At 48.5% G+C, this 18,103-nt stretch overlaps 9 protein-coding genes across 9 annotated transcripts; 1 reads left to right on the top strand and 8 right to left on the bottom strand.

Moving 5' to 3' along the window:
* Positions 1 to 686: 686 nt before the first annotated feature.
* Positions 687 to 2,371, bottom strand: N7518_001782 (translation initiation factor eIF2B subunit delta; the record flags this gene model as incomplete). The annotated part of the gene is made up of 2 exons (XM_057182710.1): positions 687 to 1,679; positions 1,748 to 2,371. 2 exons carry the CDS (start codon positions 2,369 to 2,371, stop codon positions 687 to 689), a joined length of 1,617 nt encoding a protein of 538 aa, XP_057044160.1.
* A 470-nt stretch (positions 2,372 to 2,841) lies between these two features.
* On the bottom strand, positions 2,842 to 4,868 carry N7518_001781 (kinesin-3 family protein uncB; the record flags this gene model as incomplete). Its single annotated transcript, XM_057182709.1, has 2 exons — positions 2,842 to 4,511; positions 4,589 to 4,868. The coding sequence occupies 2 exons, from the start codon at positions 4,866 to 4,868 to the stop codon at positions 2,842 to 2,844; spliced, it is 1,950 nt and encodes a 649-aa protein (XP_057044159.1).
* Positions 4,869 to 5,436: 568 nt separating this feature from the next.
* Positions 5,437 to 5,673, bottom strand: N7518_001780 (uncharacterized protein; the record flags this gene model as incomplete). Its single annotated transcript, XM_057182708.1, has 1 exon — positions 5,437 to 5,673. One exon carries the CDS (start codon positions 5,671 to 5,673, stop codon positions 5,437 to 5,439), a length of 237 nt encoding a protein of 78 aa, XP_057044158.1.
* Positions 5,674 to 5,688: 15 nt separating this feature from the next.
* N7518_001779 (Zn(II)2Cys6 transcription factor) lies at positions 5,689 to 8,662 on the bottom strand (the record flags this gene model as incomplete). The annotated part of the gene is made up of 6 exons (XM_057182707.1): positions 5,689 to 5,742; positions 6,392 to 6,809; positions 6,868 to 7,483; positions 7,534 to 8,000; positions 8,052 to 8,540; positions 8,589 to 8,662. 6 exons carry the CDS (start codon positions 8,660 to 8,662, stop codon positions 5,689 to 5,691), a joined length of 2,118 nt encoding a protein of 705 aa, XP_057044157.1.
* Positions 8,663 to 9,185: 523 nt separating this feature from the next.
* Positions 9,186 to 10,725, bottom strand: N7518_001778 (aldehyde dehydrogenase family protein; the record flags this gene model as incomplete). The annotated part of the gene is made up of 3 exons (XM_057182706.1): positions 9,186 to 9,469; positions 9,525 to 9,922; positions 9,983 to 10,725. The coding sequence occupies 3 exons, from the start codon at positions 10,723 to 10,725 to the stop codon at positions 9,186 to 9,188; spliced, it is 1,425 nt and encodes a 474-aa protein (XP_057044156.1).
* A 412-nt stretch (positions 10,726 to 11,137) lies between these two features.
* On the top strand, positions 11,138 to 12,346 carry N7518_001777 (zinc-dependent alcohol dehydrogenase; the record flags this gene model as incomplete). The annotated part of the gene is made up of 3 exons (XM_057182705.1): positions 11,138 to 11,253; positions 11,302 to 11,350; positions 11,417 to 12,346. The coding sequence occupies 3 exons, from the start codon at positions 11,138 to 11,140 to the stop codon at positions 12,344 to 12,346; spliced, it is 1,095 nt and encodes a 364-aa protein (XP_057044155.1).
* A 1,827-nt stretch (positions 12,347 to 14,173) lies between these two features.
* Positions 14,174 to 15,268, bottom strand: N7518_001776 (TauD/TfdA dioxygenase family protein; the record flags this gene model as incomplete). The annotated part of the gene is made up of 3 exons (XM_057182704.1): positions 14,174 to 14,779; positions 14,848 to 15,057; positions 15,122 to 15,268. The coding sequence occupies 3 exons, from the start codon at positions 15,266 to 15,268 to the stop codon at positions 14,174 to 14,176; spliced, it is 963 nt and encodes a 320-aa protein (XP_057044154.1).
* A 1,761-nt stretch (positions 15,269 to 17,029) lies between these two features.
* N7518_001775 (uncharacterized protein) lies at positions 17,030 to 17,429 on the bottom strand (the record flags this gene model as incomplete). Its single annotated transcript, XM_057182703.1, has 2 exons — positions 17,030 to 17,251; positions 17,316 to 17,429. 2 exons carry the CDS (start codon positions 17,427 to 17,429, stop codon positions 17,030 to 17,032), a joined length of 336 nt encoding a protein of 111 aa, XP_057044153.1.
* Positions 17,430 to 17,448: 19 nt separating this feature from the next.
* N7518_001774 (uncharacterized protein) lies at positions 17,449 to 17,834 on the bottom strand (the record flags this gene model as incomplete). The annotated part of the gene is made up of 2 exons (XM_057182702.1): positions 17,449 to 17,739; positions 17,772 to 17,834. 2 exons carry the CDS (start codon positions 17,832 to 17,834, stop codon positions 17,449 to 17,451), a joined length of 354 nt encoding a protein of 117 aa, XP_057044152.1.
* Positions 17,835 to 18,103: the final 269 nt, after the last annotated feature.

Here is an 18,103-nt window from a genome sequence, read left to right as displayed (position 1 = left end):
GTAAACCATCTAACTTGAAGTCTTAGTAGAGCAAACGTTGAGCTTATGGAATATATATTTCATTGAGTGGCAAACTATCATCTATTGGCAGTTTGGCCGAGTGGTTAAGGCGCTCGCCTGCTAAGCGAGTCCCTTCGGGGACCAGAGTTCGAATCTCTGAGCTGTCGATTTCTTTTTTGTCTTTTTTAATTCGTATGTGTATGTACATTGTTGCAAGCTGCGGTTTATTTTTCGCAAATCTATGGTTGTGGCGCTTTTTTGAGTTTGTATAGAGAAGCGTCCATTTCCGGGGTAATCATCTACTTCCCACGGCATGTCCTGATGGCGTGTACAAATAGCCCTGCAATCCTATAGACATTGGGAACCAAGTATTCCGTATTCCAAAGCCGATTGTACATAAAGAGATTTATTGTCTGTTCATCCTGTTCTAAAATAAAATTCCAACGAGTAAAATAAATGTAAGCAATGGGAAAAACATACACATACAATCAGACAAACCAGCCCAAATGCTGACCCACGAGGATTCCAAACGGAAAACAAGGATAAAAGGGAGAAAGACAAAACAGACCTGGAAATCATGACGCCTAAGCAGTCGGAACCACTTTCATTGCTTTTAATTTAGATTACAGGTTCGATACGCTCCAGATTCATGACCATGTTGCAGAAAAAAGCGAAGAATTATTACATCACAGGTTTGTCACCATCCGGTGGACAATCGGGACAGCACTGGGAGGAAGACTGCCCATCTCAGTAATAACCATGTCGACGTATTCCGCAGGCGTAACATCATACATGATGTTCAGCAGCTGCAGGTTGGGAGTGTTGCGCCAGTTCGCGAGAGGCGACGAAGAGGTCTTGTGCGGGACAACAGGAGGTTCGGGAGCCGGGGTGCGGTTTCCACCCTTCTTGTTCTCAGGCGGAGGGGGGACATACGCATCTGCCGGGTCGCGAACGACGAGGGAGACAGGGGTGTTCAAGGGTAGCAGCTCGTTGGCGTCGGCGATCTCGTTGACGACGATGCTGTCGAGGGCGACGCGGTCGGTGAATTTGATTGTCTCACAGCAGACAATGACGGGGATTTCGACGCCACTGGCGCGCTCTTTGGCGGACATGGCAACAAGAGCGGTGCCGACGCGGGAGTACAAGCCGCCGTTACTGGTCATGCCGTGAGCTCCAAGGAAGACCTTTGTGGCATCCTTGACGGCGTGGGTGATGGCGTGGACGAGGGAGTATTGGACGTCGAGCCCGCTCTTGGCGAGATCGCGGGCGAGGCTCTTGCCTTCAAAGAGAGGCCTTGAGTCGATGATCGAGACGCGGAATCGTTTGCCTTGGTTGTGCGCTAACAAAAGTGTCTGCTTGACAATGCTGCTGCCGGCAAATGTTACGATCACGTCGCCGTCTTGAACCTTCTGTGCTGCACTGTCTGCAATCACCTGGTCGGCGACGGTAATCTTCTCCCGAATAAAGCTGTCGATGTACTCGCAGAGTGAGATCTTCGCACTCGTCTCGGGGGTAGAGGGATCAATGCCGGCAATGAAGAGCTTCAAGGCACGGATAGCATTTCCCTGGCTGATGGAGAGGGGTCGGCATGTCGAGAGGTAGGTGATTTGATACGAGAGGTGGGTGGTGAGGTGGCGAGCCAGAGAGGTGCCCATGGGGGTTGTGTAAGATTCAATGACCTTGAGAAAGTGACTTGTCAGTCTAGGGTCATGTCTTACCAGCATGAAACAGAAGAACAACAACATACTCGTTTAAAAGCAATCAACGTTGCCACGCAGCGCGCACTGCTGCCACAGATAGTGTAGTCCATCAGCTGCATACCCAAGGCCAAGATGGCATGGTGCACTTCCTTTGTGGCACCGGCGACGGTGACACGGCGCTGTTGTCCATACAAATGCCCGAAGACAGCAACCTTCTTATCATCCTTCTTTTTCTTTTGCTCCACGAGAACGGACCCAGTTTGCGCGAGAGGACCCGAGCCACGGCGCGGGGTAAGAGGTCGGGGTCCCTTCTGTGCAGAGCCAGTACCAGCGGCATCCTTCTTCGGCGTAGTTGGTGAACGCGCCTGGGCACCGACACCAGGAGTGGGAATGGCACTGCCGATGGTACCTCCTTCCTTATCGAGTTTCTCTCGGATACGTCGGGCAGCCTTATCAGCCTTGGCTTTCTTCTTCAACTCGGCTGGGCTAAGCGGCTTATCTGTGGTGCCGTCTGTGGACGCGGGCGCATCTCCGGTGGGTTTAGTGGGTTTTGAGTCGCGGATCGGGAGAGTCTGCGGAGAGTTTTCGGTCACGGGTTGAGATTGCTCTAGTGCTGACGAGGCAGGAGTTAAGACTTGCGCGGTCGGCACTGAATTGGAGGGTTCCGTCATCTTGTCTGTGAATTGATTCACGTGTGAGTGTGGTTCTGCGAAGATGGTGGGGAGGAGGGAGGGTTGACTCACGCAAAATGAAATGATGCCATAAGCGGCTCACTGAGCGGCGCAGCCCTAACTTGCGGTTCATTGCATACAATAAACAGTGTAACTATAATCGTTGAATTTTCTCAGTTTCTCGTTTGTCTTCGGTTAGATACTGAACAGAAATAATTTACAACTGCTGATTGAAGGACATAGCCTCATATAAGAATGCGGCCTGAAAGAATGGTGGTAGCTAGCATTGAAACATACATAACGTCAAATGTCTCATTATTCATCGCAGGGTTCGCTGTCAAAGAACTAAGTACACGGGCCAAAACTAGTCTGGTCCTAATTCAAACAAGGAAGTGCAAACAAAGAGCTCGCCACCAACACCATGCAATCCCTGTACACCCAAAAGATAAAAATAAACTTGTATTCACATGTTAACAATTGCTGACAAGGGTTCCTAAGGCGCGGCGTTTCTGAGTCGTATGCTCCTCGATTGGACGGAAGCGGGCATGGTCCGCGGCCAGCTTTCTCTTGAAGACACTCAGGTCACCAAGAAGCTCATGCATGTAATCTTGCATCTGTTGGGCCTCTTCGTCGGTGATATCATCGGTGACGGTATCATCATCTTCCCAAACGTCTATTTCAGATTCGGCATCTGATACTAAAGGAGAGCCTTCACGGTCTTCTGGGTCATGACTGGGCGGTTGATTCTCATCTTGCAGGGACGAAATGCTAGGTTTTCGCTGCTCAAGGGTAATGGCCGGGATTGGGTTTTTGAGACTCTCAACCGCTAGCTTCAGATGCATGCGCAAAGCGTCGTTTTCTGTTTGTAGTTGTCGAATCTTGCATTCACTGACCATCTTATTCTCCTCCATGAGGCGTTGCATTTTCTCGACTTTCTGCTGGTACTCTTCGAGCCTTTCATCGGAGGCTTCGCTTGCGCGCTGGTTGACTGCTGCTTGGCTCACGCTGAGTTGTAGGGCGCGAATTGTCTCTGTCATCTCCGCAATCTGTTGATCACGCTCAGCTGCCGACATTTGATCTTGATTGACCCGTGCCCGTGTCCGAATATTCTTGGCCTGGTCCGCATAACGAAGAGTCGAAAGTGTCTCTTCATAGTCGGCAGGTGCGATACAGGCAATCATCGCAGTCTTGGAGTTGCCGCCTAGACTGTCCTTCAGTAGCCATGTCAGGATCGAATCGCGATATGGTACGAGTTCTTTGCCCTTTCGTGGGCCGCGGAGTTTCTTGGGATCGGCAAGCGCTGCAATGACACGACCTAACGTAGTCAAAGACTTGTTGATATTTGCACCCTCACGAAGTCTAGCGCCAGTTGCTTCGGTAGATTTGGCACGCTCGGAACCTGCCAGATCGACTAACCGAATCCGAGCAGTGCGCTCAGTCGTCTCATCTGTTGACAAATCATGGTGGATCTGTTTGAGAGTGATGGTAAAGACTGCGTGAGATCGAGACGATGTGTCGTTCATCTTTGTGCTAGCCGTGGTTCGTGAGACATCGCCCTTTCGCATAAACTTCATCAATTCAGTGTAGTTCCTTGCAGTGACCTCGGTTAAATCCTTGACATATGGACCCTCCGATGGGGATTCACGAATGCGGAGATAATGCGGTGGATCTGTTCGTGGAACCAAAAGATCGCGAACATGCTCGTTGTAGACTTCAAAATAAGACACTCGGACGTTGTAGCTGATATCAGGAGAAGGGGAGTTCTCGATGCGCTGGAACAGATCCTCGCACGTTCGAGGAATCAAGCCGGGCCTATCTGGTGTTCCCATCATGGTATAACTCTTTCCTGAACCTGTCTGTCCGTATGCGAAGATACACGTGTGGTATCCTTCAAAGTTGTGATCCAGGAACTCTTCACCGAGAGCATTATACACATCTTCCTGGTGCGCGTAATGCTCATCTTCCTCATCATGGGACCAAAAAGAGTTATCGAATGTAAAAGATTTATCCTCCAAGATCTTGCCGCGGGCGTGGGACTTGAGTTTCCCTTGGTCGCCGGGTTTCGGTTTCGGTGCTTGCAGGCAGGTCATCTGCGTACGCGGGTCCATCGAAATCAAACATTCTGCCTTGCGATCGATTTCTGCAAGATGAGGTCAGAACACACCCTCTATTTTCGGGGTACCGCGCCACCCCGCAAATCTCCCAAACAACACCTACCTCGAGGTAAGAACTTCCGCACTCGTACGACGACACGCACATTTCCCCCTGGTGCCGGGCTAGCCATCCCATCTCTGGTATTGGATATCGGGAACCCGTCTCGCGCGCGGAAGGAAGGACTTGAAGCTGTAGATCGGAGGGTAGCGGCGGAAGCGGAGGTCGAGATAATGCTAGGTGAGGTGATCCCTGTGGCGGCCGATATGACGGATGAAGCGGCTGAAGATATCGAGCCTGGGCCCGAATGGCCGATGTGTTGATAGAAGCGCGGGTCAAGCGCCATGTTCCTATTGTTGTCGCTTAATAGCTGCACACAAGCGGTGACGGCGTCGCGTCGTCGATCAAGAAGAGAGTGGTACATGCAAGATTGATTACATGAGGATTTGAGAGGGGAAAATAAGAGATTGGAAAGGGAATATGTGGACAGGAATGAGTGAAAGGGAGGGGGTCGGTACTGTCGTTGTTTCCTTGGGAGATTCAGTTCATAGTAAACACACTTGAGCTCAGAGTCATATTCGGTAGAAAGAATGTAATATAAAAAAAAAGAACGGAAATTGAGATTGAAATTGAAATTGCAACTCCAATTGAAATCGACAACAGACAAATAAGAGCAACAAGATGATATTTCCAAGGTTCTACGCTACGAAGTGTCACCGTCTATAACTTGTGTTGCCATAGCAATGAGCCCACTAACTCCACTATATGTACTTAGTCTTCTTATGTTGTACTGGAACCTATTGAAACATACATGTAGCTATTGAAACCTGCAGTAGATAGCTTGCAAATTTAAGAAAATAATACGTATGATTATTTTAACTTTCGCTCATGAAAAACCCCCTTTCCATATCAAATCAACCCTTAAATTCCGAAGTGTCTGCATTCGCAGCCTCAAACAAATCCTCATCCTCCTCAGGTGGCCTGGTTGTGCCCCAGCTTGGATCAGGTACTGGGTTGCCAGCAGAATCCATGTGTTCACTCAAAAGTTCATTAGGCCCCATCTCGCTGTGGGAAGCCTTTTCCGTAGCGTGGGCCTTAGCTCTGCAGTCGGAAGCTAACTCGCCCTTGTTCTGACCTTTATCCTTAGGCATGATGTCTTGATAATGTTAGCAAAAATTCTTATAGAGCATCGCATCCTCCTCCACTATCAACTCCCGATGCTCTCCCCAAAAAGGAAAAGGGTCAAAGTGGAAGCATACCACGAGATGTGATAATTATTATGTCGATTTATTTCGGTTTGTTTGATATATCCTCTAAAATCTAGGGAGAACCGTTCGTATTTATGTGTATCGAAGGTGGTGGCAATGATTTGATCATGACGATGATATTTACCATCACCTTGGGTCCTTCTCCGCACTTACCATTCAGATGTATCTAATTGTGCCACTGATTCTAATATATTCTGGGATTCAGTGTGAGCCAGTCAATTCATGCTTGTGGGCCATGGTTGTTCTGAGGTAATTCTAGATGTATGGATATGCCATCATAATGTTTTGCCACAAAGGTCTAATAACCCCTATGGATGGTAACCTCTTTCACCATCGGTCTGGTGGCAATCGAACTGCCTTGATTCTGTTAGTAACTACTCTGGTTGATGGTTTCACAGGCTAAGAGCGTACTCTAAGGCTACAAAGTTGACAATTTCATGATTTCTTAGAATTTGATATTACCACCATACCTAGGTAGCTCCCATACAATGTTAGTTACTTATTTCTGTCATCCGGTGACTGATTTGGCTTTCCATGCCTCTGAAATTATGAACATCCACCCATATATTCGGCTTCAAAACGGGAAATTAGTTGAGCCTACCCCGAATTCGACCAGCTCGGACTCTAAAGTCGAGAATTCAGGGTAAAAAAGATTGAAATATGGTGTGGGAATTTGTGCAGGCTCAGGAACCTGCATGCTAGAAGCAAGATCGTGGCGAGCTCCGTCGTCGAGTAAATCAGTATTTCGGGCGAGTTCGCACTGCTGTGACGACGTATTTACATAGTTCGAAGCGGCGGAAGATGTGGTTCGCTTGGGAGAATGGCATTGCCTGTCTGGGAGCCACATGCGCTTCAACAAACTTGCAAACCGACTAGCAATATGGGAATCGCTAATGGCAGCTTCCTCAAGTACTTGTATAAAATGTTGCACCAAGTTGACGACTTCGGTATGTTCTGTGCTCACGACGGCTCCAAAGACGTCCGCTTTGTATAAAAACACCGCGGAGTACACAGTATACCTATTCGATCAATTAGCCATTCCCAGAGACAATCCGTATTGTTGATAGTGATACGTACATGTAGAATCGGAACGGCATATAGCGAATCTGCGCCTGAGAAATTGTCTGGACAACTATTGTCAGGATCGCCCGGGCTGCATCTACTGCTTCGAGCACATATGCACCCTCTGCGGTCGACATGATGCCCCGTGGAAACAGAGAGGGGGCTCTCTTTGGCCCTGAAGTTGTTGCCCGGTTTTCTCCCGCAGGGCGACTGTGATGAGCTGCCCTGGAAAGAAGTGACTGGAAAGAAAATGAGTTTGCGTACAATCGAACGTACTCCTTGAAGATATGCATTGTACAGTGCAGCTTGGGAGATGTCTCGAGACCGTCCCAACGGTCTTTCCACGCCGACATGGAGTGCCGAAAATCATCTAGGTAGCGATTGTAGTCTCCTCTTCGAACCATTTGAGTTCTTCGTTCCTTGGACGCGTATAAAGTGTCATGCACGTTGTGAAGAAGCTGCGTGAGCTCAATGGTAGCCTGTAGCACATGTGCATATTTGTGCTCTGCATCTGCCCTGAGCCGTAGAGTTGGAAAGTCATTGGCCGTAAAGTTCGTCGAGAGCGATGGCCCACGAGACCAGAATGATTGTCCCATACGGACGGAGATCTGTCGGTCGGCGATATATACAACTAAGCTAATCAGTATTGCTAAACAACCAGCAGGAATTTATAGAACGCACATATCCACGCTAGAAGGTTTCGATTCTCGAGTTCTTGCGACTCCCCAAGAGCCGTCTCCCGAAAGGATGCCTTGTCTAGACGCAGGAGATAAGAATGCCTCACCGCCTGGCCGATGAGTGACCAGGCCATATTATCCTCGACGGCACTCAGGTTCCTCGGGAACATATTAGGATAGGAACAGGTTTCAAGTTGCATATAAGGCACCCACTCCGAGAGAAGCAGGAGACCTTCGACAGACCCGACCCTTAAGGTGGATGGCGTGGCGAGGAGTATATCTAACAAGTGCCGCTTGAGATATTTCCAGCAATGTTGGTGGATATCCTTATATGCGGGCTCGTCTTTGGATGCAATGGTCAGAAGCACTGTCAGCAGGAACGGCTCGTCTACTGCCGCCTTGCGTGGATCCGTTGTTGCCAGAAGCCGTTTCGGGGCGAGGGGACAGAAAGTGTGGTAATTTGCTGCGTAGCTAGAAAATGTTAGAAGGGAAATCGCACACGGAATATAAAGGGCTTCATACTGATGTATTAGACGGCAAACAGTATCTGTGCCTAACACACCGATCACCAATGTCTCTGTCTCAGACAATGTCGACTGTAACACAGGAGGTTGAATCGACTCGATCGGACCATTTATATTAAAAGCGGTATCCGTCCCCCCTCGCTTCGTGGATGGAGTCGCCGGGAAAGGATCGAAGGTCGTAGAGTCATTAGGGTGATTGGGAACCTGGGAGTCGTTCGCGGCGAGTTGGGCAAGGATTTGGAGTGCATCACCCGGATTCGTTAATTCAGCGTAGATAGGATCGTCGATTACTTTTTCGTCGTCTCTATTTTGTTCGTCATGCAGTCCGTGGCCTATATTAGCCCGCGTTGGCGTAGAGCTTCGGTCCCCGTATGGACGTCGAAACCGTGAGAAGTCGCCGCCGCGCCGTGACCCGGCGGGCATGCACTCATTGCTAGAACGGAGACACTGTACGCAGGAAGGTTTTGTCCCTTCGGACAAGTTGGACCTGAAAAATGTTAGTGAGAGCGGAGGGTGACCGAGGTGTACAACTCACGGATCACATTTGAGTTTCCGCTGACGACACCGTTGGCACGCGCGATAGACACGGAGATTTTGGCTACGAGTCATTGTGCATGAGATTTACAGATAGCAAGGAGTAGGAAGCAGAAAGGGTTGAAAAAAGGGATTTATTCCCCGGATTAACCCCGCATCCGCAATGTCTGTGGGGTTCGGTAATAGACGGGACTCTATACGTCACATGCGTATGTCCAAGCTTATATGTGGAATATATATTCCTACCAGACCGTAACGAAGACCTCGGTTCCTGCTTAGGGTCTAAGGGGGCGATATTCCTAGATTGGTATAACACACAAATTAAGCCTTTTCCGTCTTTTTCTGTCTACCTACAAAACTTGGGATGGGGAGAAGATATATACACGAAGAGAACCTTTAAAGGACTACTAAAAAGACTACTAAAAAGACTACTAAAAAGACTACTAAAAAGACCACTCAAAAGACTACTCAAAAGACTACTATTGAGCCAACTAGATCATGCCCTTTTCAATGACAGAGGCTATTTTTGCACCTATACTATTGTGGCTAGTTATGCCGAGCTAATTACTCATCGAAATACTAGTTAAAACCCCTGAACTCACTTGAATAAGTGCACAACTTGTGTGTTACAGTACTCAAGGAACCCTGTAGATCCCCATTCACCGCCGATTCCACTCTCTTTGTGTCCAGACAACATCGCCCGAGGCGTGGTCTTCGCCCAGGAATTCACAAAGACGCTTCCAGCCTGCATTTGCTTGGCTACTTTCTCGGCTCGGGAAGCATCTCCACTCCACACGGATGCGCCAAGGCCCGAAGTCGTTCCGTTGGCGCGAGCGATAACATCATTTTCATCGGACCATTTGAGGACTGGCACAATTGGACCTAAATGCAACGGAATTAGCATGTTCACTTTTTCCCATGGGACTGATCAACGAACCAAATTGTTCTTCCACAACGATTCGCGCGGTCGGAGGAGGATTGTCCACAATGCTTGGAGAGATGTAGTAGCCTTTTCCTTCTATCACACGCGGAGCGAGAGCGAATTTGTAGCCCTGGGCTTTAGTATCGGCAACCAGGTCCTGGACTTTGTCATACTGCATTTTGTTCTGCATCGGGCCCAGTACAGTGCTAGGGCTGTCAGCCTTGCCCACCTCCATTTGAGAGACCGCATCCACCATAGCCTTCAGGAATGGCTCGTAAATGCTTTCGTGGACGTATACTCTCTTGGTGGCGACGCAAACTTGACCGCAGAAGACGAAGCAGCCCATTGCCACTTCAGGGGCAGTTTTTTCGATGTCCACATCGGGGTAGACGATTGCTGGATCATTTCCTCCCCTAGAAAAACTTATGTGAGCAGGATATTCTTCGAGTGCCGTGCTGAGGAATTATACGCACAGTTCAAGAGTCACACGTTTCAGTGTCGCGGCCGCGGAAGCCATGATTCTCTTTCCAGTTGCACTGGATCCCGTGAATGAGATCTTGTTGACATTGGGGTGTTGAACGAGCGCCGGGCCAATAGAGTCCTCGCCACCAATGGCTTGAACGACGCCGGGAGGGAAGATTTGCTGCGCCAGTTCAACAAATTTGAGTGCCGAGTACGGCGTAAAAGGCGACGGCTTGACAATGATCGTACATCCGGTCAGCAAAGCTGGCAGGATCTTTCCAATAGACAAGACGAGAGGGAAATTCCATGGGCAGATAGCAGCGACGACTCCGACAGGGACATGACGAGTGATTGCGATGCGGCTCTCGTCTTCGAGCCTCTCTTCCGGAATGCGAAGCTGCACGTTGTGATCAAACAGAGCAAGAACTTCGTTCGCCTCGCCGGCTGCTACGCCACGGGGTTTGCCACACTCTGCCATTAGTAGCTTGGTGAAATCCTCAATGTATGGCTCGTAAAGCTGTCTCCACTGAACGAGCTTGCCCACTCGCTCCTCAAAGGGTGTCGTAGACCAGGACTTGAATGCTTCATTGGCAGAGCGAACAGCATCTTCCACGTCATTCTTGGAGGCCACGGGTACACTCCATAGCTTGGACTCCGTGGAAGGATCAACGCTGAATGTCGTGGTATCGGAGACTCGGCTCTCGCCATTGACTATGTTGAAGAAGGTTTCGAAGTTTAGGGTCGAGTCGGCCATCGTGTATGACTGGGTTATTTTTGACTTGGTCGTGAGGAGTTGTGCGATATGGCTTGGGGTGATAAATGTGCGCTTTTGCTGTGATGGTGCCGTATTTATCTATTCCAAAGATCCCAATAGAATGCCCCGCAATCCTCGCTCACATCGGAATTTCGAATTGCGCCCGTTAGTAGGCGCGCCATCTATAGCCGGAACATAGATACGGATGGCCATGTGAACGCGGACATTTGAGGACGGCTGGAGATGGAAACAGATGGCCACGAAGCTCGGATTCCCCAGGATTGCGGGGGTGGGTCCCGAACGGAACTCATCTATAAAACAAAGAACAACCAATTCCCAATTCTTCCCAATTCACACCACCAAGGTCCTTCGTTAGCTACTCTTATCCTCTCCGAAGTCTATATTTCTCACCATGGAAGTCCCCAAAACCCACAAAGGCTTGATTTATGACAACCCGGGCGAGATCTCCACTCGCCTGGTGGAGTTGGATACTCCAACCCCAGGCCCTGGGCAAGTCCTTGTCAAGATGTAAGTTGGACTCCTCGGCGTTATTGAATAGCACTGACATCAAGCCAGCACTCACTCCGGAGTATGCCATTCGGATCTCAGCCTCATGACAAAAACAGTAAGACCAATCTTTCTTCACAGAAATTTCGTGGGATGTCTTGCCTAACTGAAACTCGTTCATTAGTGGAGCTGGCTTCCAGAGCCTGTAAAAAGCGGTCAGGTTGGCGGCCACGAAGGCGTCGGCATCATCGCCCAGCTGGGACCGTCATGTGAGGCTTCCGGAGTCAAGATTGGTGACCGTGTTGGCATCAAATGGGTTGCGTCCGCCTGTGGCAACTGCATGCCTTGTTTGGCTGGCGCCGACGGCATCTGCGCGAACTCCGAAATCTCGGGCTATACATGCCCCGGCACATTCCAGGAATACGCTCTGGCTCCTGCCCACTATGTGACACCGATCCCGGATGGGTTGGCAAGTGAGATGGCTGCACCGCTTCTTTGCGGTGGTGTTACGGTTTACTCAGCCCTCAAGAAGAGCAGAGCCCAGGCCGGGGATTGGGTGGTAATTACTGGAGCCGGCGGTGGTCTAGGTCATCTGGGAGTGCAGCTCGGAAGCCGAGGCATGGGATTCAGAATCATCGGCTTGGATATAGGAGCCAAGGAATCTTTTGTAAAGGAGTGTGGTGCCGAAGCTTTCATCGATGTCACCAAGTTCCTTGATGATGGAAGCAAGAGCATTTCCGACGAAATAATGGCCATTACTGGTGGGCTTGGCGCTTCAGCGGCCGTCATTTGCAGCGCAAGCAACGCTGCATATGCGGAAGCCCTCTCATATCTCAGGTTCAACGGAACACTGGTGTGCGTAGGTGTTCCGGGTGATCCACAGCCGATTGCCGGCGCTTATCCTCACGCAATGGTCGGTAAGCAACTGGCCATTGTTGGAAGCACTGTTGGCAACCGTCGAGAGGCAATGGAAACCCTGGCTATGGCAAAACGGGTAGTCTCGACCCCGTTCCGTGTTGAGACGGTACAGAACATCAATGATGTCTTTGCGGAGATGAAGGGCGGCAAGTTGCAAGGTCGTGTCGTGTTAGATTTAAAGTCGTGTACTTGTTAAGACCGTTTCTTAGGTTGATAGGAACTGCTCCCCACCTTGTTCAATCTTCCTTCTTCTCTCTCTCTTAGAAAACACACACACACACAATACAACATGGCTTCCTTTCTCATGAGTCATCAGTACTTGATATTTTGGAGTAAATGGCGCAACTCTTTATCTTAGATGACTTGCATCAGCGTTATGAAAACTGTAACCTATAGTCTTAAGACCTAGATTGGTTCAGAACTTCCATGGGAAATATTTCTACTTAGTCCTCGCAATTAGCTTCGTAGTAGAGGTTTGAGCTTCTCTAAATGAGGCGAATTGACACTGTCGGATTTCATAGTTCAGAACTCAGTTTCAATCTCATCTCACATTGCCGAAACGTTTGCGAAGTGGTCAGCTATATTAACTGGTTGCTTCTCACTTTACAACTTGCTTCTTCTTTCTCACCATCTTAGTTATTTTGAATTGAATGCACTCTTCCTTGCAAGACCTGGCACGTTACTACCATTGACAACCTTCGAGGCGAGATCCAGAACCTTCAACAGCTCTCCAGGCCCAGGTTCAACATCTGCCTACTCCTCAAGCAAGATGTCCAAAGTCTTCGCTTCCAGATCCAGAGAAATTTACCGGTCAGTCAGTGAGATACTGTTGTGGTGGTCACGTGCTGATCACATGCTGATGTGTTTGTCAGGCTTCACATGGCTATTAAACAATCTCGATCTCGATCGTAGTAGAGAATCTATCCTTCTTCATCTCTCTCCCTTGCCCCAAGAAATACGATACATGAAATGCCGCTATCGTGCAAAGCTTACAATCGATGAACCAGCCATCGGAGATTCTACCGCCCAGACCTATTGTGTCTACCTCAATCTCGCAAGCCAAGTTCAGGCCATGGTCCTTCCCCAGCTCGCTATCGCACGCGATTCCAGCGTGTATGATTTTAGCACAATTCTCGACTGACTCCGTCGTGTTTACCACAATCCCAATAAGACTCAGGAAGCCAAAGATCGCCTCCTTTATACAGACTTGTTGCAGGCGAACACCTCACACTGCGGGGATGGTCATACCAGAAAACCCCGGCGCGTGAGCACAACGAGGATATCAACACAAAGATCGGGAACTGCGCGGAAACTTACCCTTGGGTTCATTTTCTCAGAGGCTGGAGCATAGGAAACCGCAACGTTCACGGAATTTCCTTGCAGCGTAAAGGCCTGCGGCCTGCACAATACGAGGATTCTCTCCATGGAGAGACATGGAAGAGGGTTGCAGACCCTTGTTTTAACTGTCAGTAAATAATTCATATACACGGGGGCGTAGTTAGCAGCTTTTCTAGGTATAGTGGCTCAGGGGGCCCTCCTTAATGTTATGCGCTTCGCTTCGCAATGTATAGCTGTCTTATATGGCGCTGAGTCGGTGGTTTGTAGCCAAATTTAATTAATCGTCATGGCCAATTCTTATGATAGGATAGGCGGTTTTGCATTGAATGGTTTATGCATTGTTCTAAGTTTCTAGGATCGCGCTGAGTATTAGTTGCTAGAACAAAGAACATTATATTTCAGTCTCGTGCGGTAGGTTGATTCGTCTCCATACACGTAGATTCTGTATGCTGCAACTGTTGAACCTTGCAAATTGTGCAAGAATGGAAGCATTCATTCAGAACTATAATTATGACAAGGCAGAATAGGACGAAGCGAAACAATTGGTATTCAATTTATGTCTCAAAATGACTTGATGTTCAGAAAATACAGAGTAAAACACAAAAAGGATTGACTTCATCAACATATAAACCATCACAATGATTCATACAAGCCATGGATATCCCAGCGCTACATTTTCAACAGTTCAAGGAAGCCCTTGCCTCACATCAGTGTGCTCATTCAATCCCCAAGCCGTCGAGCTTGAATCGTGAACGGTCGTCCGTCTCATGTCGCGCTTGTATTTCCGAACGAAAGGCCCTCCAACAGCCCGGTGCATAGTGCAAGTATTATCCCAAAGAACCAGATCGCCCGGTTGCTCCCACTCAATCTCCAAGGTATTCTCATTGCGAGTTGCGTGCTTGAACAGCTGGTCAAACAGCGCCTGTGATTCCTCGGGAGTAAGGTCTTCAATATGGTGAATGTGGGCCGCAAGGTATAAATTCATACGACCGGATGCCTCGTGGCGCTGCACCAATTGGTGCCGCCCCATAGGGTAATCGAGCGGGTTGATGCCGGCAAAGGCCTCGGGGGCGGCCTTTTTGCGAGAGTGGTGCATAGAGTGGCAAGCAATGTAGTTCTTGGCCAATAGCTGCTCCTTAAGCTCCGGCGAGAGATCGTCGAATGCCGTCCTCGTGTCTGCAAAGGCAGTGTGGCCACCCATGCCACTCGGTGGCAGCTCATGTGCTAGGAGAAGGGAGTATCCGGCGCGGCGAGGGTTGAAGCTTGAGTCCACATGGAAGAGGTCATTACCCTGTGTACCCGTGATGGTCAGAACTGTTATGCAGAGAGATTCCTTTCGGCCATTACTAAGATATTTACCTTGTTTGCTTGGGAACGTGGGCTTGTAGGGTCAAGGATGGTCCCGTCGGCCTCGACATTGCTGACATCGAAGAGCTCTGCGTATTTGAGACGGTGTTTCCGACCAGCGCTGATATACGGCTTCACGTCGTCCAACTCGCCGAATTTCTTAGAGAAATCGATATGGCCCTCATCCGTGAGACCGGTGCCACGAAAGATGAGGACACCATACTGCGTTGTAACCACAATGTCAATTCGAAGACCGCATAATGCAAGTTCGCAATGTGGGGCATACCTTTGTTATAGCCTGGTGTATCTCCTTGAATACTTCATCCGTCAAGGGAGCCGAAAAGTCCACACCACTGACCTCGGCAGCGAAAGTCCGGTGCAAGGGCTTGATAGAGATGTTGGAAAAGGTGGTTCCGTTTGTGGTGACAGTCATTTTGAACTTGAATAAGAGTATTTGAGAATATACTTTTGTGACTTATCTCGAAAGATCAACGCTATCTTTTATATATGCGATACGATTCTTGAAGAAATAGTTGAAGACCAAGTAAGTTTGAAGTGGATATCGAAATCCGTCTATTGCCGTTACAAATGCCTCGCCACCTGCTATAGCCATCTACAACCGATTGGATATTATGGTGTCCCATTAGTTTTCAACTTCTCATATGATCTATGATGTCAAACGTAGCTTCAGAGGAACAGAGATGCTGAGATCCAGTTCGTGGTAGAACTTCTCGCCCAACAGTCTTCGGAATGAGCTGGGGTAGAGCACTTCAGCCATGCTTTTTCCATCGCTCTTGCACCTAGAAAGTCCCCATCCAAAGTCGCCCACTTCCGAAAAACATCGATATAGAAGTTACCCTCGGCTATACTGTGCCCACTGTTCAACGGCTGTGCCTGAAGATGGCGACAATCCCCATCTAAACCCGTCCCCACCCCCACCTTCCCCGCCATATCCAGAGAAGGCTAACATTGAACCCAGAGCGTACGAGACCGCTGTAAGCATCGCTCTATGTTTATAGAAAAAAAGAGGCGCAGTGAGAAAGTTCCCAAGCCAATGGAGTAATCAGCCTAGGAAGTGCTGCTCAATGACCTCAGGAGTAGGACGAGGCTGCTCAGGTGATGACGTCGCTCGCGGGGAATTCACAGTTGTCAAAAAGCGGGGATGAGCACTAAACGGAAAGAAAAATTCATCGACCGCGGCCTCAAATCCTATATGTATGTACATAGTACTCCGTACATGTACATGTATTTGCGGGGCCCCGGGTGTTGGTGAAGCTGATATCTCCGGCAAATACTTTAGCCGTGAGTCTGGCGGGAAACCACGGCAAAATCCCGAGAACCACTTAGAAATCGCATAACTGGTTTCCAAAACCTTCAAGACACGGAATTCCTTATTCGGGTATTGGATTGCATACGCATCTTCCGTCGTCAAGGAAGGGTTTGCATTTTGTACCTGATCATGCGTCACATAACCTTCTCTCACCAACATTAACTATTCACAAGCCCACTTGAGTTAAGAAAGGGAATCCCTTGATTATTTTTAGTATGGTCATTCATGGCCTGAAGGTCTGCTAATCTCTTACTTGATCTCTCTAATGCTACGAGTCGATTTTATGTCGCTATGTATCATACTCGGTGGACTGTTTGGCCTGTAGCGGGGCTCATATGTACTTTGTCTCCTTTATAACCCATGACTAGTTTGAATCTCATGATATGTAAAAAATTGCCATTATCGAACCAGAAGCGCATTGGGCAACGATATGGAACAGGATTCAAAATACTGAGAACAATGCTGAATGGCAGTTGTATAATGTAAAACGGATTGAGTGGATCAGATGCTTCGTCCTCCTGCTGCCATCGCATTAAAAAGGAATTATAGTCAAAACCGAGAACGAATGCTGCCTAAACCTCGCGAGCATTGACTACCGCCTGCATACCCATAGTATACAGTACAGTAAGCACTTGGGACGATGCAATTGATCCAGATGGACACAACGATGAACATCGCATACATAGGTCTCTTCCTGAGTCAAAGCGGTCCACGATAGACCTTCCGAGATCGCCATCTGGGATCTTTATGTTATCCTTAATGAGCTCATCTGAGCCCACCAGGCTCAGGTAGCCATCGTCGATATTGATCTAATAGCTATTGTGTACTGCAATACTTGGTACGGACATATTTATCGATCTGCACTCACAAATTTCCCGAGTCATGAAGTATATTAAAACGAGAATTCATTGACATCAGCGCCCCGGGAGAACCGAATTCAATCATGACACCGTCATCTAAAAGAGCGATACGGTCGTAATGGTGGATGAACCTCAACCGATGCACAACTGCCAAGACAGTATGAGTCGAAAACTCAGTGTTGAATCTGTTGATGACTTCCTGCATTGCATGAAATTCTCGGTCTCGCTGTCAACACTGCAAAAATGGATGTTAGTGTTCATTCCAAAGATTCCATCGAGTCAAAATATACATACTTGCTCGTCACTTCATCAAGGATTAGTACTTTGCCTTTTGGAACCATCGCACGAGCGAGGCAGAGGAGTTGCTTCTGGCCCTGAGACCAGGTAGTGACTTTCATGGCCATATCAAGCCCACCTTCTTTTTCAATCCTCTCCCATAAGTCGCACCTTTTGTAGAGAGCCTGTTATTCTATAACATAAGATAATCTCATCATCTGATGCCACCTCGAAGGGATCAAAATTTAAGCGGATTGTGCCAGCTACCAAGAAGGGATCTTGTGTAATAACATTTGGTTTGGTTCTGGTTTCAGCTCTGGAATACTCCGACAAGTCCAATCCATAGATACAAATGGTGCCTTGTTCGAATTGGATCATACCAAGGATGGCGAGGATCAGTGTTGTCTTTCCGTTGTCAGATGGGCCGCAAAAGGCAATCTTTTCTCCAGTTCAGATGGACATCGAGGTACCTTCCAGAACGGGAGGAAGTGTTGCCCTGATGAATGTGAGTAACTTAGCAGACCGATAGCCATGTCTCCTTTCTCCGGGGTATGTAGCTCACGAGTGCCTTGCAACCACGCCTGAATTCTAAAAAAGGTCCGCAGTTTTACGCAATTGCCCAAATGACACGGTAGGGAATTTACGGAGAATTCGATTGCCCCAGAAGATGGCCATTGTGTAGGTAACGACGGCGTTCGACCAACTGTATTTCCTCCAGTTCAGTCGTGGCTGCATATACCTTCACTCGACACAGCCCTGTCCATATTCATCCAATATTTGATAAGCTGCATCAAAACACGAT

The sequence above is a fragment of the Penicillium psychrosexuale genome (assembly GCF_028828465.1).
Source record: "Penicillium psychrosexuale strain IBT 29551 chromosome Unknown utg000002l, whole genome shotgun sequence".
Taxonomy (NCBI): domain Eukaryota; kingdom Fungi; phylum Ascomycota; class Eurotiomycetes; order Eurotiales; family Aspergillaceae; genus Penicillium; species Penicillium psychrosexuale.
Note: the sequence above shows the minus strand (reverse complement) of the source record. Positions and strands in the feature narration are given on the sequence as shown.